The sequence below is a fragment of the Leptodactylus fuscus genome, chromosome 5 (genome assembly GCF_031893055.1).
Source record: "Leptodactylus fuscus isolate aLepFus1 chromosome 5, aLepFus1.hap2, whole genome shotgun sequence".
Classification (NCBI taxonomy): domain Eukaryota; kingdom Metazoa; phylum Chordata; class Amphibia; order Anura; family Leptodactylidae; genus Leptodactylus; species Leptodactylus fuscus.
The window spans coordinates 212,705,016-212,731,382 of record NC_134269.1 but is presented as its reverse complement, the minus strand read 5'-3'; the positions used below and the strand labels follow the sequence as shown (position 1 = coordinate 212,731,382).

The following is a 26,367-nucleotide window of genomic DNA, read 5'->3' as shown; positions in this document are numbered from 1 at the left end:
GCCAACCTGTAGTCTGTTACGGCAACCAAGAAAATTTAAAAAGTTACTTTGTAAATGAAGGGAAAAATTGGGACCAATCCCGTAAAAGTCGAGAATTTACATTATTCCACTTATTCTTTCCATTCCAGACCATCATGACGAAGATCAGGATATCCAATCGTATGGGGCTGTGCCAGGTGGGCGGAGTTACGTTACGACCAAGTTGTCTTTGCTACGCAGCTTCCCGTAGGTGGCAGCACTGCACAGACAGCTCAGTTATAACGTAACCCTGCACTACGGACGGATATCCTCAACTTGTCGCCATTATAGTCTGATATGGGATTAACCCTTTAAATTAGGACAATCTGCAGTCCGACAGGGGTAACATAAAAATGAATAGTAAACCAATTCTACATTTAAAGGGGATGGGGAAAACATGGCTGTTTTCTTCCAGAAACAGCGCCACATCTGTCCATAGGCGGGGCCTGGTATTGCAGCTCCGTTGAAGTGAATGAGTGATTCTGTACACAACCTGTGCCCACGTGGCGCTAATTTGGGAAGAAGGAAGCCATGTTTTTTGTAACCCTGAACAACCTCCTCTAGACAAACTCTTAGCACGGGTCTTCTTAGTCACTGACTAGTGATATAGGAGAGGTTCGGCAAGGTGAACACTATACTTAAAGCCCATGAATCCGGAAAGTCTGATAATCCGCAAAGTGGACGTCCCACTGGACAATCTCCAGGACTACCAATCCCAAGATTCCCATAGGATTTGCTAGATCGTGGTAGGTGGAACGTGGAATTTGCTAGAACATGGTAGGCCAAATAAAAAGAGTACATATCATCGCGTTGCATAAGTCTTCACACCCCCTCCATTCCATTTGTAGGAGCAGCACGTGTAAGGTTTAATACCGCATTGTCTATGGAGAAGGGACACGTGATGGAAGAAGAACATGGCGGCCCGGGCCTGGCACCCCTGACTACCTATTACCGGGTCAGTCGGCGGCCTCAGAAGAATATTCCAAGAAAGGAGCAAAGATGTGCGAAGAATTAATAAGACAGAAGAGCGGAGCGGTTATTCTATATAGTAAGGCTGGTGCGGGAAGATGGGACCGAAATGGACGAAAGTGTTGCCATGGGTGAACAAGAGGGGGCGCTGAGGAGAGGAGAACGTGATGGACCATATGGAAGAGATGGAGAGAACGTCATCAACCGGACTGTGCGGTTCTTTGGGACTACAAAGCTGATGGTATACTTTGGACCTCTGATCAACTGATCGATTTAAGGCTGCACCCCCGAACGGCGCCATACATTTGATAGTGGCTGCGTCTGGTATGGCAGGTCAGCCTATGCTATGGCTGAAATACCCAGAACAACCACTGCCAACTGTATGGCACTGTGTCCAGTAAACAACGCAAGGGGTGCAGCACTCACTGGAGCTCCATGATGATCAGATGGGGTGGTGTTAAACGCAACCCCACACCAATCTGATATTGCTGACTTGATCTTAAAGAGAACCTTTTAACACCTCCGTCAATTCCAGATCTTTGTAGGCTACGCACCACTGATTCTGGCACAGTTGGAATTTTTTCTCTAGCCCAAACCGTTCCCGAGCTATCGCTTTTGTTCAAAGCTGAATAAGCTCTCTTTGAGGTGGGCGGTCTCAGACTACCTGCTCCAGCTAAGGACCGCCCATCCAATAGAGGAGAGCTTAAGTAGTAGATTGGATAGCTAGATTAACTCTAGATTGCTCAAGAACGGTTGGGGCTAGAGAAAAAATTCCAACTGCGCCAGAATCAGAAAAACGGAGTCTACTGAATGATGCAAAGAATTGGAGTTGATGGGGTTGGTGAAAGGTCCCCTTTAAAGGGGTTTCTAGGTTGAAAATATTGCTGATCTCTCCTAAGGATAAGTCGTTGGCATCAGATCTGTGGGGTTCATCATACACTCGGCACCTCCACCAATCAGCTGTTCTCAGGAGCTGATGCAGGAAGCAGACATCCCCGTTCTCAGTTTAGTGGCCAGACCAGGTATTACAGATCAGCTCCCATTCACTCAGCTACAGGTACTCTGTTCAGCCACTAACACAGAGAACGGCACTGTCTGCTTTCTGCTACATTTTCTTGTGCTGTTCACAGGTCACGCTCTGGATCTTAATAGGTTTTCGAAGCACTGACAGCCAGCAGAGACCCTGAAATTTTAAGGAATTGATAAAAAGATGCAGAATTTTTAGCCCTCCATTTCCATAAGACTTCATTTATGATGTGCGTCCACTAGAGGAGCCCTCGTGTAACCTCAGCCTCAGGGCCAAGGAAAGGAAAAACAGGAAAGTACCCCCATAAGAACATCTCTACGTACCTTGTATCGTCCTCTATGACCCTGCCAAATTTGGAAACATTATGCTCTGCGGTATCCCAAAACAGCCTAAAAATTGGCGAAAAACAGGATTTTTTTAAGTGGCAAGGTGTAAAAAAAAAAAACAGTCAGGTGGTGGAGTGCAGGTAAGTTATAAGAAAACCAATGGGGGGAGCTACAACTAGAGTGAAGAGAAGGGACATAGAAGAAATTGGGTCAGAAAGTCAAGACTAAAAAAAAAAAAAAATTATCCCAAAACTACGGTCACCCGTTTACTGTCATGTCAAAATCTACGAAGAGAGGGGCGGCCACATAGCCCTATATATTAATATGGGAGCTGAACAGGACAGGGGCAATGCTGATTGGTGGAGAGCGTTAGGCATGAAGTAGTTCCTAGCTGGGTGCCAGGCGGGGTATATCTTTGCCCAAATCTTGGTGCTGGGACCTGTGCCTAGGTTAACCCTTTACGGTCAGCGTGACCATACCCTTACCCCAACCAGTCTACAGTTAACCCTATAGTCCCCAGCCAATGCCAATTTGGAAAACCCATATGAGGTGGGAGTCACACTGGCTAGTCGTACTTAAGATGGGTCCGGATATGTCGCCCCTCCCCCCCCCCTATATATCCTAACAGAGTCACTAAGTCGATGGAATGAGGCACATGGAAGAGACGGGACGAGACAAGATGGAAGACGACCAGAAGACAAGGAACTGAAGGAAGAGGGGGGGATGGGGTGGGGGGTTGTAAGAGTGAACCACCTAAAAAAAACAGAAGAGGCAGCTCAATTACCCAAAGTCTGAGTCTGGACCGTCTGGAGTCAAATGGTCGGGATCTAAGCCATTGTCTAATATGGGAGGCGACTTTCTGTGTTCCAGTGTTAACCCATTGCTGGATCTGCTCGTGCTCTGTAATGATGGCCAGGCGTCTTTGTTATTACTGTTGGGTCTAAAAAAAAAATTAAAAAATAGGGGAAAAAAAAAAAAGACACAAAATGGGAAAGAAAAAAAAAAAAGCGATGAAGAACTTAAAACCAGAAAATGCAAAAAAAATAAAGCAAAAACACAACAGTGACATTCTGTGCGGGGGGCGGAGAACGAAAGGTCGGGAGTATCGGAGGCGGGGACTGGGGGCGGGGAAGCTAGAGGTCAGGCTGAAATACTCTGTGCTGCTGAGGATAGCCGTTCCCTCCAGTCTGTCATTGTGAGGGCAGAACGTTCATTTCCTTAAATTCTCTGTGCTGCTGTGGAGATTCTGAACTTCTCTCCTTACATCATAACACAAGCCCTGCCCTGACTGATATCACGGGGGTGGGAAGGTCAATCACTGCTCCCTCTCCTTAAATACTCTGTGCTGCTGAAGCCAACATGACTAGGGGAACGATGTAGCAGAGCTGTAACGGTTCAGGTCACGGCCGCACCGCTATCGTATCAAACTATGGGAGAAGTGACAAAAATATCTATTGGTCATCCAGCTTTCTAAGTACAGGAAGATTATTCTCCAGTCAGGCAGAAAGCTGCATCCAAAAACTCAGCAAAGCATCATGGGAGCTCAGACAAATGCTCGGCCATAACATGGAGACAGGCTCATGTTTCCCCTCTCGCTTGGGGTGCGACTGGAGAAGAAAATAAAAATCCTAATTCGAAAACAAGAACAATTTAAGTTCTCCTGTTGCTTTGGGTGTGAATGGAGCAGGAAAAGTCAGAATTCGAGAACAGTCCAAGGTAAGTAAAGAGAAGTGTTTAGAAAGTTTGTGAACCCAATCGGATCGGAGGGTGACAGTCTGGACACCATAGATCATATGCAAATAGGTACAGTCAGGGGGCGGAGACAGGGGGTTGTTGCCCTTGGCTGGGTGACAACTAAGGGAGCTCTAACGCTTGCTGGATTGGTTGTCGGCTCTGATGGACACACAATGGCGCTCCCGTTATAGGTGGGATGGGGGGGGGCAAGACCTGAACAAACAAACTAAAGCAAGACACAATATAACCTGTAGGGGGCAGCCTGAGCCATGCTTGCAGACCCCCCAAAACACTCCCTAACACTGTGTCCTGGGCATGAGGAGCGGAGGGTCCCTGTATGTGTATGTGTATGCTGCCCACAGAAACAATGCAACAGAGGCACACTTAAAGGGGTGAGGAGAATGCTTAGGAGTCAAGTGCCCATGCTCCAATAACTGGAGCGGCCCCCAGTGATCAGACACTTATCCCCTACCCCTTTAAGTAGTAATCGTCCAATGACTATTCAGGGAAATTCTCAGGCGTCTGTCGAAATCTCAATTCAGTAAAAATGACCAAAATGGGAAGCAGCGGTGCTAACAAATATAAAGGCATTTCAGACTGCACGGTTTTTATTTTTACCTTAGCCCACCCCTTTAAGGATGCCATTTAACCCTTGTCTTACACACAAGCCATGACAGCTGCAGAACACCCCAACAATACAAGAGTGGAGCTGTCATACCCTGGATGGCCTGCAGATGTCAGTGTGGCACCACAGCTTTGACAATCCGGTTCAAAGTGACACAACTTTATACATTGTCGGCTGCCGGGCAATGAAAATAAAAGCAGCGTGACGTTGCGAGAATCTCGCGTGTACAGTGTCAATAATAAAGCCGACACCCCGGGTATATAGAGAGGGGCACAACAAGCCCCCATGGCACGGGCTGTGACAGACAGACAGGCAGCCAGTACTTACACATCGTACCTCTGCAGGGGCGTTACTTTGTTTTTGTTCTTGTCAACTGTACCCGTAGACAACTGTAAGAAGTTCGGATTTAGTTTGTAGAGTTCCTGAAGCAGCTTCTGCTCGTATTCCTGATGTTTACCCGCCTGCGGGAGGAGAAGGAGGGCATGAGGGAAGACGTTCTTATAGAGAGGCAGGCATGGCAGACAAAGGGTGGAGCGCCCAGACAAATCCGACCTTATACCGATATTATAATGGTGGACATCAGGAGCCGGAAAGGCGGTGACGGTATCTGTGGTTCATTAAACATATCCTGTCATCTCCCGCCCTTCTGCCAGAAAGACCCTGAGGGTCAGAGGTCAGACTCGCTGTACTAGGAGAGGTGAATAAGGACTTACGGCTCCTAAGGGGCGGAGACAACGGCTCTTCTATCTAGGCAGGACCAATGAATGAAGAGCAGAGCACTGCAGAATAGAATTGGTGGAGAAGTCCAAGGAGGAAAGAGAAGTAAAAGGGGGAGGTAGAGTCAAATAGGGGGAGAAGAGTCAAAGGGGGAGGTAGAGTGAAAAGGGAGGGGGAAGAGTCAAAAGGGAGGGGGAAGAGTCAAAAGGGAGGGGGAAGAGTCAAAGGGGAGGGAAGAGTCAAAGGGGAGGGAAGAGTCAAAGAGGGGGAGAAGAGTCAAAAGGGAGGGGGAAGAGTCAAAAGGGAGGGGGAAGAGTCAAAAGGGAGGGGGAAGAGTCAAATGGGGAGGTAGAGTCAAAAGGGAGGGGGAAGAGTCAAAGGGGAGGGGGAAGAGTCAAAGGGGAGGGAAGAGTCAAAGAGGGGGAGAAGAGTCAAAAGGGAGGGGGGGAGAGTCAAAAGGGAGGGGGAAGAGTCAAAAGGGAGGGGGAAGAGTCAAATGGGGAGGTAGAGTCAAAAGGGAGGGGGGAAGAGTCAAAGGGGAGGGAAGAGTCAAAGGGGAGGGAAGAGTCAAAGAGGGGGAGAAGAGTCAAAAGGGAGGGGGAAGAGTCAAAAGGGAGGGGGAAGAGTCAAAAGGGAGGGGGAAGAGTCAAAAGGGAGGGGGAAGAGTCAAAAGGGAGGGGGAAGAGTCAAAGGGGAGGGAAGAGTCAAAGGGGAGGGAAGAGTCAAAGGGGGGGATAGAGTCAAAGGGGGGGATAGAGTCAAATGGGAGGGAAGAGTCAAATGGGAGGGAAGAGTCAAGGGGGGGGCTCTGCTCTTACTAGGTAATAAATTTCTGTTACAACACAGAGGACATTCGCTATATAAGCTTTGTTGTTATGTGCGCCGATGCTGGGGTTATTGGAGCAGTTCGTTTTGGCACTGATATCCCTCCACTGTCAGAAGGGCGGAGCCTTATACACTAGTGTTATCACTGACCAGTGAGAAACACTCCCCTGATGTTATTCTTCCATAGCCTTGTACTGTCAGGGGGGTGTTCCTCACTGGCCAGTGATGATGCTAGGCTGTAAGGCTCCACCCTTCTGACAGTGGAGGGATATCAGTGCCAAAACGAACAGCAGAGATATCTCTGACCCCCGGGCACATATGAATCCAGCGCACGGTCATATTTCTACCAGTTTATCACAGCGAACATCTCTGAGGGCATGAAAGGTTAATAGACGAGAAGAGAATACAATGCGATACCCCCACACGCTGCAGTGCGGCTGACTGTGCCCGCCACGTCTAGGGTGAAGCTCTGTCGTGGTGCGATGTGTTACTGCACCTCACGTGTAATGTATGCGCTGTCAGTGGTAATGGCGGCGCGGAGATCTGGGTGGCGCTAATGACCTTATTACAGGTAATTAGCAGAGTAATTACAGATACACGACAATTAGCGCCGACATGGCTCCGGGCCTTCTACCTCGCTCTGCCGGTTTATTAGGATCCATAAAACAAGCCCTGCAAGCAAAGCCGAACATCGCGCCCGAAACTACAGCGGAGTAGCATCGGGTCTTCTACTCTAGTCCCTGCCTGATCTATTATTTTGACACTCAGTGTTCTCTCTGCAGCTCTAGATGTGACCGGAGAACAAGACGAGAGTAAGGGGCCGTACAGGATTATAAAGAAGGTGACCAAAAATACCGCCACATCTATCTACAGCTTAAGTGTGATATTGCAACTCTGTTTAATTCACTTCAATAAAGCTGCAATACCCCACATGACCTGTGGGCAGGGGTGGCGCCGTTTTCAGTGCGTTTTCAATAGTCCGGTCACTTACCTGCATTTCTTCTTTTGTAAAACTGGCCGCCTCGTCCCCCAGCTCGTGTAGGTACATACAGTCTGGCTTTGGACACTGCATATTTTTGAGGAAATAACTGCAGTATTTTGTAGTACCTAAAGATGCCTTCAGGAGAGAGAAGAAAGATGGCGCTGTTACTGGAAGAAGAGACAGCAAGAACAAGACTACCAGGGGATCGGGGACACTGTCAGAGGGGGCAGGGAAAACAAGGGGTCACACTGCTGCTTTGTACTGAAGTTTTCTCAGCACAGCGCCACCTCTGACTACATGGCTGTGCAGAGTACTGCAGCCGATCCATCACTAAATCACCACTGTGGACCTTTCACTTTCAGGATGGGTGGTGTCTGTCCCCATTATAAAGAGCTGGCATATCCAAGTCATCGACCAATACTTTATAAGACATGCTACCCCTTTAGAGGCTTAATAATTGATGACCTATTCTTAAAATTGGTGGAGCCCGACACCCAGGACCCCTCCCCCAGTTCTGCATTTGAGTGTTGCGGCCCGTTCACAGCGCCGTACATTGTACAGTGGCCATGTTTGGTATCGCAGCTCACTTGAATGGTACTGAGCTGCTGCAATACCATGTGAACGATGAATGTGTCATTAGCTGATCGGTGGGGGTCCTGGATAAAAAATAAACCAGGATAGGATGGAATCGCGTGACCCTCCGACCCTGCTCAAGTGTCATTAAAGGGACGTGCCATCTATTGTCCTCTGTTCAGCCATAGTAACCTGTACAGTCCTCTATTAAAGGGGTTGTACAGAATTAGAAATCTGCTCCTTAGTGCCACCTATTGGAGGTAACAGAGTTATGAGTGTTCATTTGCATATCCTTTTACCCAGGAAACCCTGCACGGCCTTGGTGGTCTCCCCAAGTAGAAGAAGTCCCCCCTCCACTTTAGAGCAGGCGCCTCTCCCATGTGGCTATGTCTGGTATTGCAGCCAAGACATAGGCCATGGCCAAAAGCTTCAACGTTCTGGGGGCCGAGTAGAGCCTAGACTGAGATTAGTCACTGACTATATGGGATCAGCGAGGGCCTGCCATTACCTTCAGCGTTCTCCCGTCTACTACCACGTTGTTGACACATTGTATAGCTCGCAGTGCGTCTTCTGACCGGATGTACGTTACGTACGCACTGGCACTTGGACCCTGAAACAGAAGAAAGGACAAAAAAAAATAATTAAGTAAGATTATTGTCCTGTGTGTGGCTGAAGCTTCTCATGTATACACTGATGGACTGTATACGCTTCTCGGCTGTATACACTGCACGACTTGTCATGTAGAGAGACCACCCCTATGTCCAATCCACCCCGGATATTTCTAGATGCCTCGCTTGGCTCCACACCTGGTCTGGGCTCCGTTATCTTTTTGCTGTGTGCACCGGGGACTAGCTGTAGACATCAGATCTTAAAGGGAACCTGCCAGGGCGATTTGGGACACTAAACCACCCACTGGTCCTTATGGATCGGGGTTTAGGGTCACAGTTTTGGCTTCAGTGCGCATGCGCAGAGAGGTGTCACATGGGCATGAGTTGATATAGGACACCCTGAGGACCAGTGGGTGGTTTACTGTCCCATATTGACCAGCCTCCAGCCTTAATAAGTGATGACCTCTCCTTAGGTCTGGGGTCAGACACCCAGGACCCACACAGATCAGATGTTCAATGTGAGCGTTGAAGTCTGTTCACTACCAACCAATGTATAGTGGCCATGCTTGGTATTGCAGCTCGGCCCACTATAAGCTGCGGACAGGCCATAACACTGCTGAATGTGATGCCGCACGGCCTTATCTGCAGCCAGCTGCGACCCCACACTTATCTTCAATCGATAGGTCAGCAAAAAAGTCCCGTCACACCGCTATAAAGGAATATTCCCGTCCTGCTGCTAGGATAGGCCATCACTTAAGGATCAATGGGGTCAAAGCTCCAAGAACAAAGGGATGGCAAGGTATGGCAGTGTCCTGGTCACCTGAGTGTGCAGGGAGCTGTGGCCAGCCCCATTCACTTGAACAGTATAGCTGCAGTTCCCTGCACAGCCATAAAAGCCAGGGGGCAGCGTTGTGCATGGGAAGAAATCTGATGCGACGGTGGGAGTTGTCCACTCTCAGCGGGACCCTTTAAGAGCGATAGAGCGTGTCCGGACTGCGTCATCGAAGGTCACGCAGCTGAAAAATTTCCATTCTATGTGGACGGTCACATTTATATAACAAAGAGCGGCTGCTGAAATCTCAGATCTCAATGTCCAGACGTCTGGGGGAGAGGTCGAGGTTTACCCATGGGCACGGAGGAGGCAAATGCTTTCAGAGCACATGGGTAGCGAGAGTTATAAAGTATATCAGTAGACTAAGAAAGTTGGGTGACCACCCTTAGGGAGCGGCGTATGCTGCGGGTCGTGGTCACCCAGCTTTTCCAAATTCTATCCAAAAATCTCAAAAGCGACGGCCACTGACCTGTGAGCCTGCATAGGATGTGCTGTTGTTGATGACAACTTTGTGGATTTTACCAAACTTGCCGAAATATTCTGGCCGTTTTAAAACCTGTGAGGGGAGAGAAGTCTGTCAATGAGAGAAGGCAAATATTCAAGTCTGGACTGTGACTAACTGGAAACCATCAACAAGCAGGGTATCCTAGGATCGACACTTGGGCCAGAAAACGGTCTGTGAATTGGTTGAAAATACTGGAGCGTTGGTCACGATGATCGAGTAACGCTGAGAGGGCGGAGCATAAAACTTGGATTGGGTGTCCTTGGCTCTGCCTACAGTCCCTGCACTAGGCACAATACAGGACATGGCGCATCCCTGACCATAGGACCCGGCGCCAGGGTGATATAGTGAACACTACGGGAAAGATCCGATCCTGATTGGCGATCGAGCAAATTTCACGATCGCGATCGGCTGGAAGATGATCGGAAATCGGATTTTGAAATCTCAAGATTGGCTCCGCCCCACTGTATATATAATACACTATTGGGGTTGAGTGATCGGGATCGGGAGAGATCGGATCCCGATCGGCGATCGAGCAAATTTCACGATCGGCTGGAAAATGATCGGATTTTAAAATCGATCCTGAAATCTCAAGATTGGCTCCGCCCCAGTGACCACACAAGGTTACCCTACTGTATGACACCCAATAGGGCCATACACAGCAACTTGCTGACGGTTTCCAGGTAGCCACACAAAAACTACTTTGTATCAGCATAATATAATAATTGAACTGTCCGCTCCACACCGCATGGTGGTCACGCTATACCAGAGATTTACCGCCAGTACTCACCTCTGGGTCTGCGAGGCGTTGCGAGAGGCCTACAACAAAGACTAAGTTTTTCTGCACGACGCGTACACTGGCCAAATGTTTGCGGTTTTCTGATATTTTCTGTTTGCGTTCGTTCTGTTTTTGCTTCTTTTCATTTTTTATCCTCTGCAGTTCTTCCTGGGAGAGAGGTTTGTAGACGGCGGGGTCTTCTGGATATGGCTGAGGAGGAAGGAGGAATCGGTAAGTTTGGAAATCGGGCTCGGTTTCTACCCACCGGGACGGCCACCGTTTGTGTGAATGGGTCCTGGGCAATTCCACTATGCCAAGGTCTACAGCATGAGCGGGCAGCCCTGGCCTGGCACCAATCCAGATAATTAAAGGGATAAAGCACTGGTATAACACAACTCCCCTTAAAGGGGATGTCCAGGTTGACTTAGTAAGGAGGGGAGGGCTAAAAAATAAAAACGCCCTCACACCTACCTGCATCCTCTGCTCCATTCCTGTACAGGGGTGGCCGTCACTGCCTCCATTTCTATACAGAGTGACTGAGGTGGTGACATCACTTCACTGATTGGCTGTAGCAGTCCAGTGGACGTGATGTCACTACCGCAGCCACACCCCTCAGACTACATTTAGTCTTACGATACTGGACAACCCCTTTAACCACGTTTTTACTTGAATGGGGCGGTGCTACGGAGCAATACCAGCTCTACAGGGGGGTCTCGCAGGTCATGGTCTCCACCGATCACCACCCACCCATATGGGTGCGCTCACCTTTCTGCATGCGGGACAGAGCCCGTTCTCGTCTGTGCGTATACGGTGCCAACAGAAGCGGCAAATCTGATATCCACAAGTGCAAGGGAAAAAATTGATGTCATCAATTTCCAAAGGCTCCATGCAAAGGGGGCACTCCACGGGGTCTTCCTTCACATCGGGGCTGCGGGACATCTTTCTGGGATCCCAAAAACGTAGAAGGAGAGCAAAACAAAACCAAAGGCAGAGGTTTTCCAGGCTGAGAATAATTTCGTGAAATTAAAACTTGTGATGCGGCAAAATCTGGAAGAGAAAGGAAAAACGGGAGAGGTTAGTGGGGGGGCCGGCACCGGGTGTAATAGTATAGGACGGTCGCTAGACAACTTCTTAAAGGGATAGGTTTAGGAAAGTAAGCAGCCACATTTGTCCACCACCGATGCTGGTGTGGCCACTGCTGCCATTTCGGAAACACAGGTGGGACCCTCATCTCTCAGATATTTGCGGTGATCCCTGTAGATGTTACATTAAAGGGGAACTCAAGACAGAGCAAGTTACCCCCTTAACCAATGGATCGGATCTTTCTTATCCTCGAGGCCCAACCATGGCAAGAAATGGGGTCCTGTGTTTCTCCAGTGGTCCCATTTCTTGTGATGGGTGAAGATCGGTCAGACCAGACTAGTCAGGAAGTTGATCCCAATCCTTACGTTGCCTGGAAAACCCCTTTAAGGAGTTCAACCACAAATCTACAGGCTGATCAGTGTCGGCCCAACCACAAGGTTTCTTTAAATCAGCACGGGTCCTAAGTATTGACATGTACAACTTTATCGGACTAAATTGCAGTCACGAGAGTCACTGACGGGAAATCTTAACCGTGATTTTGACTTTCTGAGCCAGTCATATGGGAATGTTCACCAGCGTAGCACAGGGTCCTCTAAATGGCCGCCTCTCCACCGATTCTGGCGCAGTTGGAATTTTTTCTCTAGCCCACACCGTTTCCGAGCAGTGCAGTTACGTCTGGTGTCTGAGATGTAACTAGACTCCCTAATGCACAGTGGGCGGTGTTAGGTAAGGGGGCGTGACCGAGCAAGCCAATCAGAGGCAGGCAGTGTAACAGCTCTGAGCCACACCCCCTGGCCCACACCACCCACTGGGCGTTAGGGAGTCTAGTTACATATCAGGCACCAAAACTAACAGCACTGCTTTCTCGGGAACGGTGGGGGCTAGAGAAAAAATTCCAACTGCGTCAGCGTTAGTGGAGAGGCGACTATTGAAGGATGGAAAGAACTCAAGTTGGTTAAAGCTGCCGGTTAAGAAATGCATCATTTTACGCTGAGCAGACAATTTAGACTACTGCCAACATACATTATATTACATCTTATGACCTCTGGCTCCAACACAACGTATCTAGGATTGCGACAAGCACACAGTATACAAAACCTAAGACACATCAATTTCTTATCTTTAAGGCGCTGAGGTGTCCAACTTGTGATTTGGTAGGGAACTTATAGAGGAGAATGAGGGGGGCGGGGGGGCGGTATAGACATCATAACATCCCAAATACATTTTAATCCGGTATGTAAAATGTACAAAGCAGTACGTCATATACCTGCCGCACATACTATCCCCACTGCCATTGTTAGTCACTTTGGCACAGACACAAATCCTCGGAATGGTTAATGTGACACAGATTCGGGCCCGCACTCTCTCGCTACGAGCCTCTGCTTCGCCTGAAGTCATAGCAACCAGTCCTACACTGGAGGACACTTGTTAAACACAGAAAGGGCCTTTTCACAGAGCTGGCCGACAATTCACCGACACCCCGAGGCTTATTAATAGCAAGGGATCCAATGCCAAGTCCACATGGGTGGGAAAGTGGGCAAGGGGTTAAATCATAAGAGGCTCCAGGGGGCATCACAGCAGGAAATATGGGCGCGAGGGCAGAGAGAGTCAGCAATAACAACAAGAGAAGTCACTAGGATATAAGAAAGCATCGTAGTAGTTATATACATGGGGGCAGTATTATATTAGTAATATTCATGTACATAGGAGCAGTATTATAGTAGTTATATTCTTGTACATAGGAGCAGTATTATAGTAGTTATATTCTTGTACATAGGAGCAGTATTATAGTAGTTATATTCTTGTACATAGGAGCAGTATTATAGTAGTTATATTCTTGTACATAGGAGCAGTATTATAGTAGTTATATTCTTGTACATAGGAGCAGTATTATAGTAGTTATATTCTTGTACATAGGAGGTAGTATTAAAGTAGTTATATTCTTGTACATAGGAGCAGTATTATAGTAGTTATAATCTTGTACATAGGAGTAGTATTATAGTAGTTATATTCTTGTACATAGGAGCAGTATTATAGTAGTTATATTCTTGTACATATGAGTAGTATTATAGTAGTTATATTCCTGTACATAGGAGGTAGTATTATAGTAGTTATATTCTTGTACATAGTAGCAGTATTATAGTAGTTATATTCTTGTACATAGGAGCAGTATTATAGTAGTTATAATCTTGTACATATGAGTAGTATTATAGTAGTTATATTCCTGTACATAGGAGGTAGTATTATAGTAGTTATATTCTTGTACATAGTAGCAGTATTATAGTAGTTATATTCTTGTACATAGGAGCAGTATTATAGTAGTTATATTCTTGTACATAGGAGCAGTATTATAGTAGTTATATTCTTGTACATAGGAGTAGTAATATAGTAGTTATATTCTTGTACATAGGAGCAGTATTATAGTAGTTATATTCTTGTACATAGGAGCAGTATTATAGTAGTTATATTCTTGTACATATGAGTAGTATTATAGTAGTTATATTCCTGTACATAGGAGGTAGTATTATAGTAGTTATATTCTTGTACATAGTAGCAGTATTATAGTAGTTATATTCTTGTACATAGGAGCAGTATTATAGTAGTTATAATCTTGTACATAGGAGTAGTATTATAGTAGTTATATTCTTGTACATATGAGTAGTATTATAGTAGTTATATTCCTGTACATAGGAGGTAGTATTATAGTAGTTATATTCTTGTACATAGGAGCAGTATTATAGTAGTTATATTCTTGTACATAGGAGTAGTATTATAGTAGTTATATTCTTGTACATAGGAGCAGTATTATAGTAGTTATATTCTTGTATATAGGAGTAGTATTATAGTAGTTATATTCTTGTACATAGGAGGTAGTATTAAAGTAGTTATATTCTTGTATATAGGGGGCAGTATTATAGTAGTTATAATCTTGTACATAGGAGTAGTATTATAGTAGTTATATTCTTGTACATAGGAGCAGTATTATAGTAGTTATACTCTTGTACATATGAGTAGTATTATAGTAGTTATATTCCTGTACATAGGAGGTAGTATTATAGTAGTTATATTCTTGTACATAGTAGCAGTATTATAGTAGTTATATTCTTGTACATAGGAGCAGTATTATAGTAGTTATAATCTTGTACATATGAGTAGTATTATAGTAGTTATATTCCTGTACATAGGAGGTAGTATTATAGTAGTTATATTCTTGTACATAGTAGCAGTATTATAGTAGTTATATTCTTGTACATAGGAGCAGTATTATAGTAGTTATATTCTTGTACATAGGAGCAGTATTATAGTAGTTATATTCTTGTACATAGGAGTAGTATTATAGTAGTTATATTCTTGTACATAGGAGCAGTATTATAGTAGTTATATTCTTGTACATATGAGTAGTATTATAGTAGTTATATTCCTGTACATAGGAGGTAGTATTATAGTAGTTATATTCTTGTACATAGTAGCAGTATTATAGTAGTTATATTCTTGTACATAGGAGCAGTATTATAGTAGTTATAATCTTGTACATAGGAGTAGTATTATAGTAGTTATATTCTTGTACATATGAGTAGTATTATAGTAGTTATATTCCTGTACATAGGAGGTAGTATTATAGTAGTTATATTCTTGTACATAGGAGCAGTATTATAGTAGTTATATTCTTGTACATAGGAGTAGTATTATAGTAGTTATATTCTTGTACATAGGAGCAGTATTATAGTAGTTATATTCTTGTATATAGGAGTAGTATTATAGTAGTTATATTCTTGTACATAGGAGGTAGTATTAAAGTAGTTATATTCTTGTATATAGGGGGCAGTATTATAGTAGTTATAATCTTGTACATAGGAGTAGTATTATAGTAGTTATATTCTTGTACATAGGAGCAGTATTATAGTAGTTATATTCTTGTACATATGAGTAGTATTATAGTAGTTATATTCCTGTACATAGGAGGTAGTATTATAGTAGTTATATTCTTGTACATAGTAGCAGTATTATAGTAGTTATATTCTTGTACATAGGAGCAGTATTATAGTAGTTATAATCTTGTACATATGAGTAGTATTATAGTAGTTATATTCCTGTACATAGGAGGTAGTATTATAGTAGTTATATTCTTGTACATAGTAGCAGTATTATAGTAGTTATATTCTTGTACATAGGAGCAGTATTATAGTAGTTATATTCTTGTACATAGGAGCAGTATTATAGTAGTTATATTCTTGTACATAGGAGTAGTAATATAGTAGTTATATTCTTGTACATAGGAGCAGTATTATAGTAGTTATATTCTTGTACATAGGAGCAGTATTATAGTAGTTATATTCTTGTACATATGAGTAGTATTATAGTAGTTATATTCCTGTACATAGGAGGTAGTATTATAGTAGTTATATTCTTGTACATAGTAGCAGTATTATAGTAGTTATATTCTTGTACATAGGAGCAGTATTATAGTAGTTATAATCTTGTACATAGGAGTAGTATTATAGTAGTTATATTCTTGTACATATGAGTAGTATTATAGTAGTTATATTCCTGTACATAGGAGGTAGTATTATAGTAGTTATATTCTTGTACATAGGAGCAGTATTATAGTAGTTATATTCTTGTACATAGGAGTAGTATTATAGTAGTTATATTCTTGTACATAGGAGCAGTATTATAGTAGTTATATTCTTGTATATAGGAGTAGTATTATAGTAGTTATATTCTTGTACATAGGAGGTAGTATTAAAGTAGTTATATTCTTGTATATAGGGGGCAGTATTATAGTAGTTATAATCTTGTACATAGGAGTAGTATTATAGTAGTTATATTCTTGTACATAGGAGCAGTATTATAGTAGTTATACTCTTGTACATATGAGTAGTATTATAGTAGTTATATTCCTGTACATAGGAGGTAGTATTATAGTAGTTATATTCTTGTACATAGTAGCAGTATTATAGTAGTTATATTCTTGTACATAGGAGCAGTATTATAGTAGTTATAATCTTGTACATATGAGTAGTATTATAGTAGTTATATTCCTGTACATAGGAGGTAGTATTATAGTAGTTATATTCTTGTACATAGTAGCAGTATTATAGTAGTTATATTCTTGTACATAGGAGCAGTATTATAGTAGTTATATTCTTGTACATAGGAGCAGTATTATAGTAGTTATATTCTTGTACATAGGAGTAGTAATATAGTAGTTATATTCTTGTACATAGGAGCAGTATTATAGTAGTTATATTCTTGTACATAGGAGCAGTATTATAGTAGTTATATTCTTGTACATATGAGTAGTATTATAGTAGTTATATTCCTGTACATAGGAGGTAGTATTATAGTAGTTATATTCTTGTACATAGTAGCAGTATTATAGTAGTTATATTCTTGTACATAGGAGCAGTATTATAGTAGTTATAATCTTGTACATAGGAGTAGTATTATAGTAGTTATATTCTTGTACATATGAGTAGTATTATAGTAGTTATATTCCTGTACATAGGAGGTAGTATTATAGTAGTTATATTCTTGTACATAGGAGCAGTATTATAGTAGTTATATTCTTGTACATAGGAGTAGTATTATAGTAGTTATATTCTTGTACATAGGAGCAGTATTATAGTAGTTATATTCTTGTATATAGGAGTAGTATTATAGTAGTTATATTCTTGTACATAGGAGGTAGTATTAAAGTAGTTATATTCTTGTATATAGGGGGCAGTATTATAGTAGTTATATTCTTGTACATAGGAGTAGTATTATAGTAGTTATATTCTTGTACATAGGAGCAGTATTATAGTAGTTATATTCTTGTATATAGGAGTAGTATTATAGTAGTTATATTCTTGTACATAGGAGGTAGTATTAAAGTAGTTATATTCTTGTATATAGGGGGCAGTATTATAGTAGTTATATTCTTGTACATAGGAGGTAGTATTAAAGTAGTTATATTCTTGTATATAGGGGGCAGTATTATAGTAGTTATATTCTTGTATATAGGAGTAGTATTATAGTAGTTATATTCTTGTACATAGGAGCAGTATTATAGTAGTTATATTCTTGTATATAGGAGTAGTATTATAGTAGTTATATTCTTGTACATAGGAGCAGTATTATAGTAGTTATATTCTTGTACATAGGAGTAGTATTATAGTAGTTATATTCTTGTACATAGGAGCAGTATTATAGTAGTTATATTCTTGTATATAGGAGTAGTATTATAGTAGTTATATTCTTGTACATAGGAGGTAGTATTAAAGTAGTTATATTCTTGTATATAGGGGGCAGTATTATAGTAGTTATATTCTTGTATATAGGAGTAGTATTATAGTAGTTATATTCTTGTACATAGGAGCAGTATTATAGTAGTTATATTCTTGTATATAGGAGTAGTATTATAGTAGTTATATTCTTGTACATAGGAGCAGTATTATAGTAGTTATATTCTTGTACATAGGAGTAGTATTATAGTAGTTATATTCTTGTACATAGGAGGTAGTATTATAGTAGTTATATTCTTGTACATAGGGGGCAGTATTATAGTAGTTATATTCTTGTACATAGGAGGTAGTATTATAGTAGTTATATTCTTGTACATAGGGGGCAGTATTATAGTAGTTATATTCTTGTACATAGGAGCAGTATTATAGTAGTTATATTCTTGTACATAGGAGTAGTATTATAGTAGTTATATTCTTGTACATAGGAGTAGTATTATAGTAGTTATATTCTTGTACATAGGGGCAGTATTATAGTAGTTACATTCTTGTACATAGGAGTAGTATTATAGTAGTTATATTCTTGTACATAGGAGTAGTATTATAGTAGTTACATTCTTGTATATACATTATGTTTGTAGTAATCGACCCTTTAGCTCACAGTCATAACATTTCTTGTGAGGTGTCACCAGTCAGTCTTATAACTTAGTACAGTCCTCCCTGTATTACTGATGGGGCCCAGGCTATGGCGGTCACACAGGTAGCGGTGTTGTACTGATACTTTTGGTATGAGGTCATCAGATAAGAGCTTTTTATAAATTCCCAAGAACAAGTGCAGGAACATAATAGTTTCTCCAGACATTGCCTACTACCATGACATGGAGCCCGGTTGGACACTGAACCAAACTATCAGCAGAAACAAAACTATCAGCAGAAACTCTTTATCTACACCTGTCCTAGAAGCCTAACAGGGGTCCGAATGTTAATTCAGGACTTTCCTGTGGGAACTTACACGAGCCCATCTTGTAGTTGGCGTCTGAAGCCCACCTTGCAGCCATAGACTCTTGGTAAAGCCCAGTTCACCATGCAGCTGCGGGGGTCCGGGCACCTTAACTGAGCTGCTATGGGACATCAGGGTAAGACTGGACTTCCCCTTGCAGTCCTGGCCAAATTTAGCCCACGGCAGGACATACCCCAGTCACCTCGCAGTTAGGGATCCTCAGTAAGGCCGAGACCACCAGGCCGTGGACATCCTTATAGACCATCTATAAATACCAGAGCGGCCGCAGATCTTGTGTTATTTCCATCCCGCAGACTCTTCCCCCGCACTTTCTGTGACCATCTGATAATCCAAAAAAATCTGATATTTCAGCACATGCATCAAATCCCAAGGATGCCGGCGTAAGGAGCAGAGACGCATTGACTCTACTTCCATCTATATTTGGACAACCCCAAGCCGGACCCCAAATCCAGGACCAGGAATGTGATGAGCGGAGGGGAAGCTTTATACGCAGTCATCCAGGGGAACAGGAATGCAGACAGGTCACCGGATGGGGAGGGAAAATGTCGCCGAAATAACAGGACATTAGCATCACAATACACGTAAAGCGCATTCTTACCGGCGAGGGGGCTTCCTATAAGACAGGAGGGGGCTCGGCTCCTGACACTACAGCTCAAGCTTTTCACCCAGCTTTCCCAGAATCAGACAAGATTTCGATTCTGCGTATAGACAACCAGATCTTGCCAAACCAGTCCCAGTCCGGATTGATCCCAAATGACCAAAGCCGTCCACGTTCCATGTTCGGCTCAGTCCCATTCAAGCAAATGGGGCTGAGCCGCAATACCAAGCCTGGCCACTATATACCGTACGGTGCTGTGCTTTGTATTCAGCTATACCCGATCGCTGATCCTACATGGATGACCTGTGCTAAGGAAACGTCATCAATATACCGGAGCCCTGTGCTAAGGAAACGTCATCAATGTACCGGAGCCCTGTGCTAAGGAAACGTCATCAATGTACCGGAGCCCTTTAAGTTCTTGAGTTTTCCTCCTCCGTCAAGTCGCACGCTGAGTTTTTACGGAAAAGCTGCTCCCGCTGTTTAATTCTGCTACGATTAAAAAAAAAAAAAATCGTCACATAATGAAACGGCTTTCATCCTGCTATCCGGCGGGCGCACCCGGGGAGATATTTTTAGTGGTGCATTTTCCTGAGTGTGCAGATAATATCATTACTGTGCTGGCAAAGCAAATCAGGAGCGAATGAACCGAGGATTGCGGAGAGCGGCGCCCCCCGGTGACCGACACTTCTGCAAATATAATGCAAGACCAAAAAGAAACCCTGGCCGCCAGTCGTATCCACCGCTGGGCGATTCGTGGCCGGACCCACATAGGATATGGTGGAGAGGGGAGAAATATTCAGGCACCCGATTCCCCAAAGTGGGACCGGCCGCGGTCTACCACTAGTCCATAGGATTACATGAAGGGTCAGTCATGTAATACCGCACTAGAGGGGAAGCCGTCCATACGTACGAGCTGGATGTGCCGCCATGACGTCCACATGCTGACACAATCCCATTACATACGTGTTGTCAGGACCGTAAAAGGGATGAGGATTGTGCAGGCCCAAGTCACCAGTGTGTGAGTGTCCCCGCGACCCGCCTGTAGGATCGAGTGTCCCAGCTTGGGATCCTTAAAGGGGTTTTCCAGCAGTCTTTCCTCATGGACCTGGTGGTTGCGGCCTAGTTCATACGATCATAACCAGCCCATTCTCTAGTAACTTGCCTCTGGGTCAGGATGAAGAACCTGCCTGACCATTCAAGGTCAATTTAAGTCCCCAGACAACCCCTTTAAGACAGGTCATCAGCTGACGATTGGTGGGGGTCCGACACCCCTCTGTTGAAGACCCCAAAGCCTTAGGACCAATGAATGTGACGCCACCCGATGCTGACGGAGCATTGCTGCCACCACATACAGTGGTAACGGCCCCAGTACCCATCCTAAAGGCCTGGAAAATCCCTTTAAGGCCACATTTTCACTTGCCTAAATGTCCCAATGACAGACGTCCGGCTCGGTCGTCGACTACGAGGCAACTGAACCGCTGGGCAGTTTGTTATTTCTTATCCCGCCGGCACCACCAGGGAGTTGTGGCCTGCGCAGGCTTCAGATGAGGCCTAGTAGAGGACGAGAACTGTGCCAACCTCAGCCTATTGGGCTACACCCCGTGCCCATAAACATGGCGATTACATCTATAGATCCACAGGGCTAGACGGACTGCTCCATATATATCCATAAGGACTATGGCTGTGTGTATAGGACCGTCAATGGATCTGAACTATCTGCGGACCGGTGACGCAACTCGGCCAGACGGGGGCTCGTAAATCCCCAAAAATCTGGGTGCAGCCGTCCTCCCTCCTGTAAGAGAAGTCTATCAGGAAATAAGTGACAACCTGTAAACAGGTGACGTAACGGGTTCCCGGCACTAAACAGGCTCTTATCTACTATCTGGGTGAGCGATGGGGGGCGGGGGCTGGAGTTACCTGGAAATAGAATAGGAAATCTTCGATAAAGGGGAACCCCGATGTTGTGACAATGAGGTCACTTAAAGAGGGACTTAGGAGAGGTCATCCATAGGTGATCGGTGCGGGTCTGACACCCAGGACCTCTACTGATCAGTGCTCGGGTGCGGGCAGAATACCAAGAATAGCGCCATACAGTGTATAGTGGTAGGACTTGGTATTACAGTTCAGACCCATTCACCTGTGACTGCTCTATATGATGTCGGCACAGGGAAGCTGATCTGCGGTTGTCCCGGGTGTCAGACCCTTGCAGATCACATAGTGACCCCCTATCTTAAGGGTAAGGCATCAATACATAAAGCCCCTTTAAGGTGGCCCATAGTTATTTGGCATAGATCAGGCAGCGAGGAGTCACAGCGGCCCCGTGTGAACGCCGCACATACAGGGCGCAGTCACACACCGCAGGCACCCTGAGGATCGGCCCCGCACAATACAACGATTTCTGCCTGCAAGCCCATCGCCAATGTCCCTAAAAAGGGAGCAGCCATGACACGAGACCAACCATCAGGACCTGCAGCGACCACAAGGGGCAGCACCAGGAATTAAAGGGGGCTTAGGATTGGGCATCAGTATGTGGGTGGTGGGACCCCCAACAATAAGCAATGTCATGTTCATCCGTCACAGCAACTCAGTCCCATTATAGTGAACGGGGCTGAGCTGCAATACCAAGCACAACCACTATACAAGGTATGGTGCTGATGGGTGGGGGGTCACACCCCAATATTAGGGATAGGTCATCAGTATATGTTCCATCCCTATGATGTGGGTGGGGGAATGAATTGGGGGTCTCCCGGTATCAGATGCCTGACCCCCCATCAGTCCCATAGGGGGCCCCAGCAATCAGGCAGGACTATGCAGGACTGGAGGAAAGCTGGGTGAAGACCGTCCCCTTCTAATACAGCTCCTATCCAGCTTTGCCAGAGTCCTGCACGGCGCCCTGACACAAGGGACAGCAGCAGACTAGGTCAGCACTCACACCCGGAGCGAGCGGCTAGGATTGGAAAGCCTGCAGTGATGTGTCAGCGCGCACCACCCAAAAATAGACGAGGAGCGAGCTCATGTATGGAGAAGGAAGTGTTAAAGGGCCGGCGACCCTTCTAAGAGAGCGACTAACACAGGGGAAGTGATGACTCAGGAGCCGAGGAGGCCGCTCTCTCACCTCTCCTAGGAAATATCTGCAATTCACAACTCTGCATTGTGCCGCCCCTCTGTTACTCCTCCGGGAAATGATGAATGAAATGACAACCGCAGGGCGGGTCCATACACAGAGACTCGAGAGCGGTGGGCTGCGTGCAAACATGTCGTAACGCTTAACGGTCAGACATTTCCAGGAAGTGTAACGGAGGGACGGGATAAAACGATGAGAAAAGACGCCCCGGAATAGACATGCCTTGTGCGGTGCCTCTGTTACACCCCCTGGAAATGATGCTAGTACGGACTTTCACACGACAAGTGGTTTTTTTTCCATTATTTCCAGGAAGAACAACAAAGGGGCGACTCCGTATAGAGAAAAGATATCCCAGAATTGTTATAGTATTTACTATGACAGGAGAGTGAATGGTGCCGTGCCTAAGTTACTCCTCCTGGAAATAATGAACAAACATACAAATGGCTGTTATTAGCCCAGGGCCTGTCCCTAGAGTCGCACATTTGGTATACGCCATTGGCCACTTATTTCCAGGAAGAGTAACAAGAGGGACAACACCACAATGTAGAGCTGTAAGAAAGGACAGTCCGGGATGGATAAAGTACCGACATCCTGCAGAAAGGGGTTGGTCAAGATGAGAAAAAAACAAACTAACCAGGAATACTTTCTTACAAGAGCGGCGCCACCACCATCTGCAGGCTGTGCCTGGTATTGCAGCTCAGCCTCAATGGCTTCCAAGCAGTGGAGCTGCAATACCAGACCCAATCTGTGGATAGAGGTGGCGCTGTTTCGACATGAATAACCAAAGCAGTCCTTAACTCCATCGCAGCGATCACATCGTTCTTACAGCGCCCCTCGGTGGGGGGTCATAAGAATGGCGCTAATATACAACGAGCGTACAAGCAACTTGAGGGTGGAAACCCCGTCCTGACCGCAGGTCTAATGATCAAATGCCAGCCAATGATGCGCTGAGTCCCAGTCATGTGACCCCATAGCACGCACCGTACAATACGTCTGAATACAGCCCTGACCATAAGGCCCCTACATAGTGGCGGAATCGCTGCCCTATAGAAGTGTATGGAGGTATGGGGACCCCACTCATCACTGTGCCTCTGCCATGCTTTACACTGAAGCTCTGCTTGTTCTGATTGCCGATGCAGAGGAGACGCCAAGACTGAGCAGAGAAACTGCTGCCCCCTATATGTACACAACAGACAAGGCAAGGCTCCCGCTGCACTACAACTCCCAGCATGCACAAGCGTCGTCTGTGAAGAACATGGACGGTGAGGATTAGAAGCAGCACAATATAACGTACAGGAGATGGCGGCGGCGGCGGGTGTAGTGAGGTGTACGGGGCAGAGCACGGGGTGACTAGAGGCCGAGGCGGGACAATGACTCCCATAAGGGGCGACCAGTGTGACGTAGAGGCTGCGGGGACGGGCAAGGAACATGGAGGAGAAGGAGAAGAAGGACAATGACATAAGGGGAGACTCGGACATGGGAGGAAGGGAGGCCGTGCGGGGCGGTGGGGAGAGACATCAGGGTCTCTGGAATGGGGGTGAGGGGTGCCTGGTCTGCTTATACAGGGGTCAAAGGCTGTATATACTGGGGGGACGTCAGGAGGAACAAGGGCTGTATATAAACCATGGGGAGGAAGTATATACTGGGCTGAGATCCATGGCTTTATATATTGGGGTGAGACTGTATATATCAGGGGCTGTATGTAAACTGGATAGAAAGCAGAGGCCATATATATATATATATATATACTGAAAATACCGGGGTGAGATATGGGGCTGTATACAACGGGAAGAGACTATATATACTGTATACACCAGGTGAGATCAGAGGCTGTATATACTGAGATGAGACTATGTATACACTGCATATACGAGGGAGAGATCAGGGGCTGTATACACTGAGGTGAGGCTATGTATACTATATATTCAGGACCAGTATATACACTGGGGTGGGATCAGTAGCTGTATACACTGTATATACAGGGGCAGAGATCAGAGGCTGTATACACTGCACATACACTAGGGTGAGGCTATGTATATACTGGATATACAGGGGCAGTATATAGACTTGGGTGGGATCAGTAGCTGTATACACTGCATATACAGGAGCAGAGATCAGAGGCTGTATACACTGCACATACACTAGGGTGAGGCTATGTATATACAGGGGCAGTATATAGACTTGGATGGGAACAGTGACTGTATACATAGGGCCAGAGATCAGGGACTGTATACACTGCACAAACACTAGGGTGGAATCACAGGCAGTATATACATTGGGGTGAAGCTGTGTATACTGTATATACCAGGCAGAGATCAAGGGCAGTATTTACAGTGGGGTGAGATGAGGGGCAGTATATATAGTGGGGTGAGGCTATGTATACACCGGGCAGTATATACAGTGGGGTGAGGGGCAGTATATACAGCGGGGTGAGATGAGGGGCAGTATATACAGTGGGCTGAGGCTATGTGTACAGCGGGCAGTATATACACTGGGGCTATGTATACAGCGGGCAGTATATACACTGAGGCTATGTATACAGCGGGCAGTATATACACTGAGGCTATGTGTACACCGGGCAGTACATACACTGAGGCTATGTGTACACCGGGCAGTATATACAGTGGGCTGAGGCTATGTATACACCGGGCAGTATATACACTGAGGCTATGTATACACCGGGCAGTACATACACTGAGGCTATGTGTACAGCGGGCAGTATATACACTGGGGCTATGTATACAGCGGGCAGTATATACACTGAGGCTATGTATACACCGGGCAGTATATACACTGAGGCTATGTATACACCGGGCAGTATATACACTGAGGCTATGTATACACCGGGCAGTATATACACTGAGGCTATGTGTACACCGGGCAGTATATACAGTGGGCTGAGGCTATGTATACACCGGGCAGTATATACACTGAGGCTATGTATACACCGGGCAGTATATACACTGAGGCTATGTGTACACCGGGCAGTATATACAGTGGGCTGAGGCTATGTATACACCGGGCAGTATATACACTGAGGCTATGTATACACCGGGCAGTATATACACTGAGGCTATGTATACACCGGGCAGTATATACAGTGGGGCTATGTATACAACGGGCAGTATATACACTGGGGCTATGTATACACCGGGCAGTGTGTGGTCAGGGTGAGGCCGCAGTGTGTGGGTCACAGCTGGGTGAGGCCTGCAGGAGAGCCCGCAGGCTGTGTGTGCGGCCTGGCAGTAGTGCAGGCCGGCAGCAGTAGTGTAGGCCGCTCCCGGGCCTGGCCATGAGCTGAGTGAGGCCGCGGCCTGTCACAGGATCTCCCCACTGTCTTCTTACCCTCGCACCGCCTCCTGCGCCGGCCTGGCCGCTCACTGTGTGCTGCTGGGATGGTAATGGCGGGCAGTAGGGGGCGGACCGGCGGCTCCTCCTCCTCCTGTAGCAGTTTGTCGGAGCTCCGCGGATACGGTCCGTGTGTCACCGGCTCGGTTGCGTGAGAGCGCTGGAATTCTCCGGGGCCTGGCTGCTCCTGTCCTGGGGATCTTCACCACCAGACGGCCACCATCTTACATTGGGGGGGATACTGTTCTGGCAACTGAGGGAGGGGGGGAATCACCATGCGCATGCGCCAAGTCTCCGGGAGGAAAAACGAGGCCGAAGCATGCGGCGCGGAGCACGACGGGAGCTGTAGTTTCAGGCGGCAGACAGCTGAGTTGTAATGTAAAATAACGCCCGCCCGCCTTCTATACGGCCCGAACTACAGATCCCGGCAGACTTTGCGCAAGGTCCGCTGAA

The 26,367-nt window shown here is 45.5% G+C and overlaps 1 protein-coding gene across 6 annotated transcripts in view; it reads right to left on the bottom strand.

The window, feature by feature from the left end:
* CNOT4 (CCR4-NOT transcription complex subunit 4) overlaps positions 1 to 26,164 on the bottom strand; it is a 39,559-nt gene extending 13,395 nt beyond the window's left edge. For 2 of the 6 annotated variants that reach the window (XM_075275251.1, XM_075275252.1), the window contains exons 1-9: positions 25,912 to 26,164; positions 11,282 to 11,563; positions 10,529 to 10,726; positions 9,706 to 9,792; positions 8,305 to 8,406; positions 7,233 to 7,358; positions 5,027 to 5,160; positions 3,125 to 3,280; positions 2,338 to 2,403 (exon numbers count right to left, since the gene is read on the bottom strand). In XM_075275251.1, coding sequence (XP_075131352.1) covers positions 2,338 to 2,403; positions 3,125 to 3,280; positions 5,027 to 5,160; positions 7,233 to 7,358; positions 8,305 to 8,406; positions 9,706 to 9,792; positions 10,529 to 10,726; positions 11,282 to 11,455 — 1,043 coding nt within the window. In that variant the 5' untranslated portion in view covers positions 11,456 to 11,563; positions 25,912 to 26,164. The remainder of the gene's footprint in view (positions 1 to 2,337; positions 2,404 to 3,124; positions 3,281 to 5,026; positions 5,161 to 7,232; positions 7,359 to 8,304; positions 8,407 to 9,705; positions 9,793 to 10,528; positions 10,727 to 11,281; positions 11,564 to 25,911) is intronic. The other 4 variants (XM_075275253.1, XM_075275255.1, XM_075275254.1 and 1 more) reach the window with 2 other exon arrangements.
* Between the last annotated feature and the right edge of the window lie 203 nt (positions 26,165 to 26,367).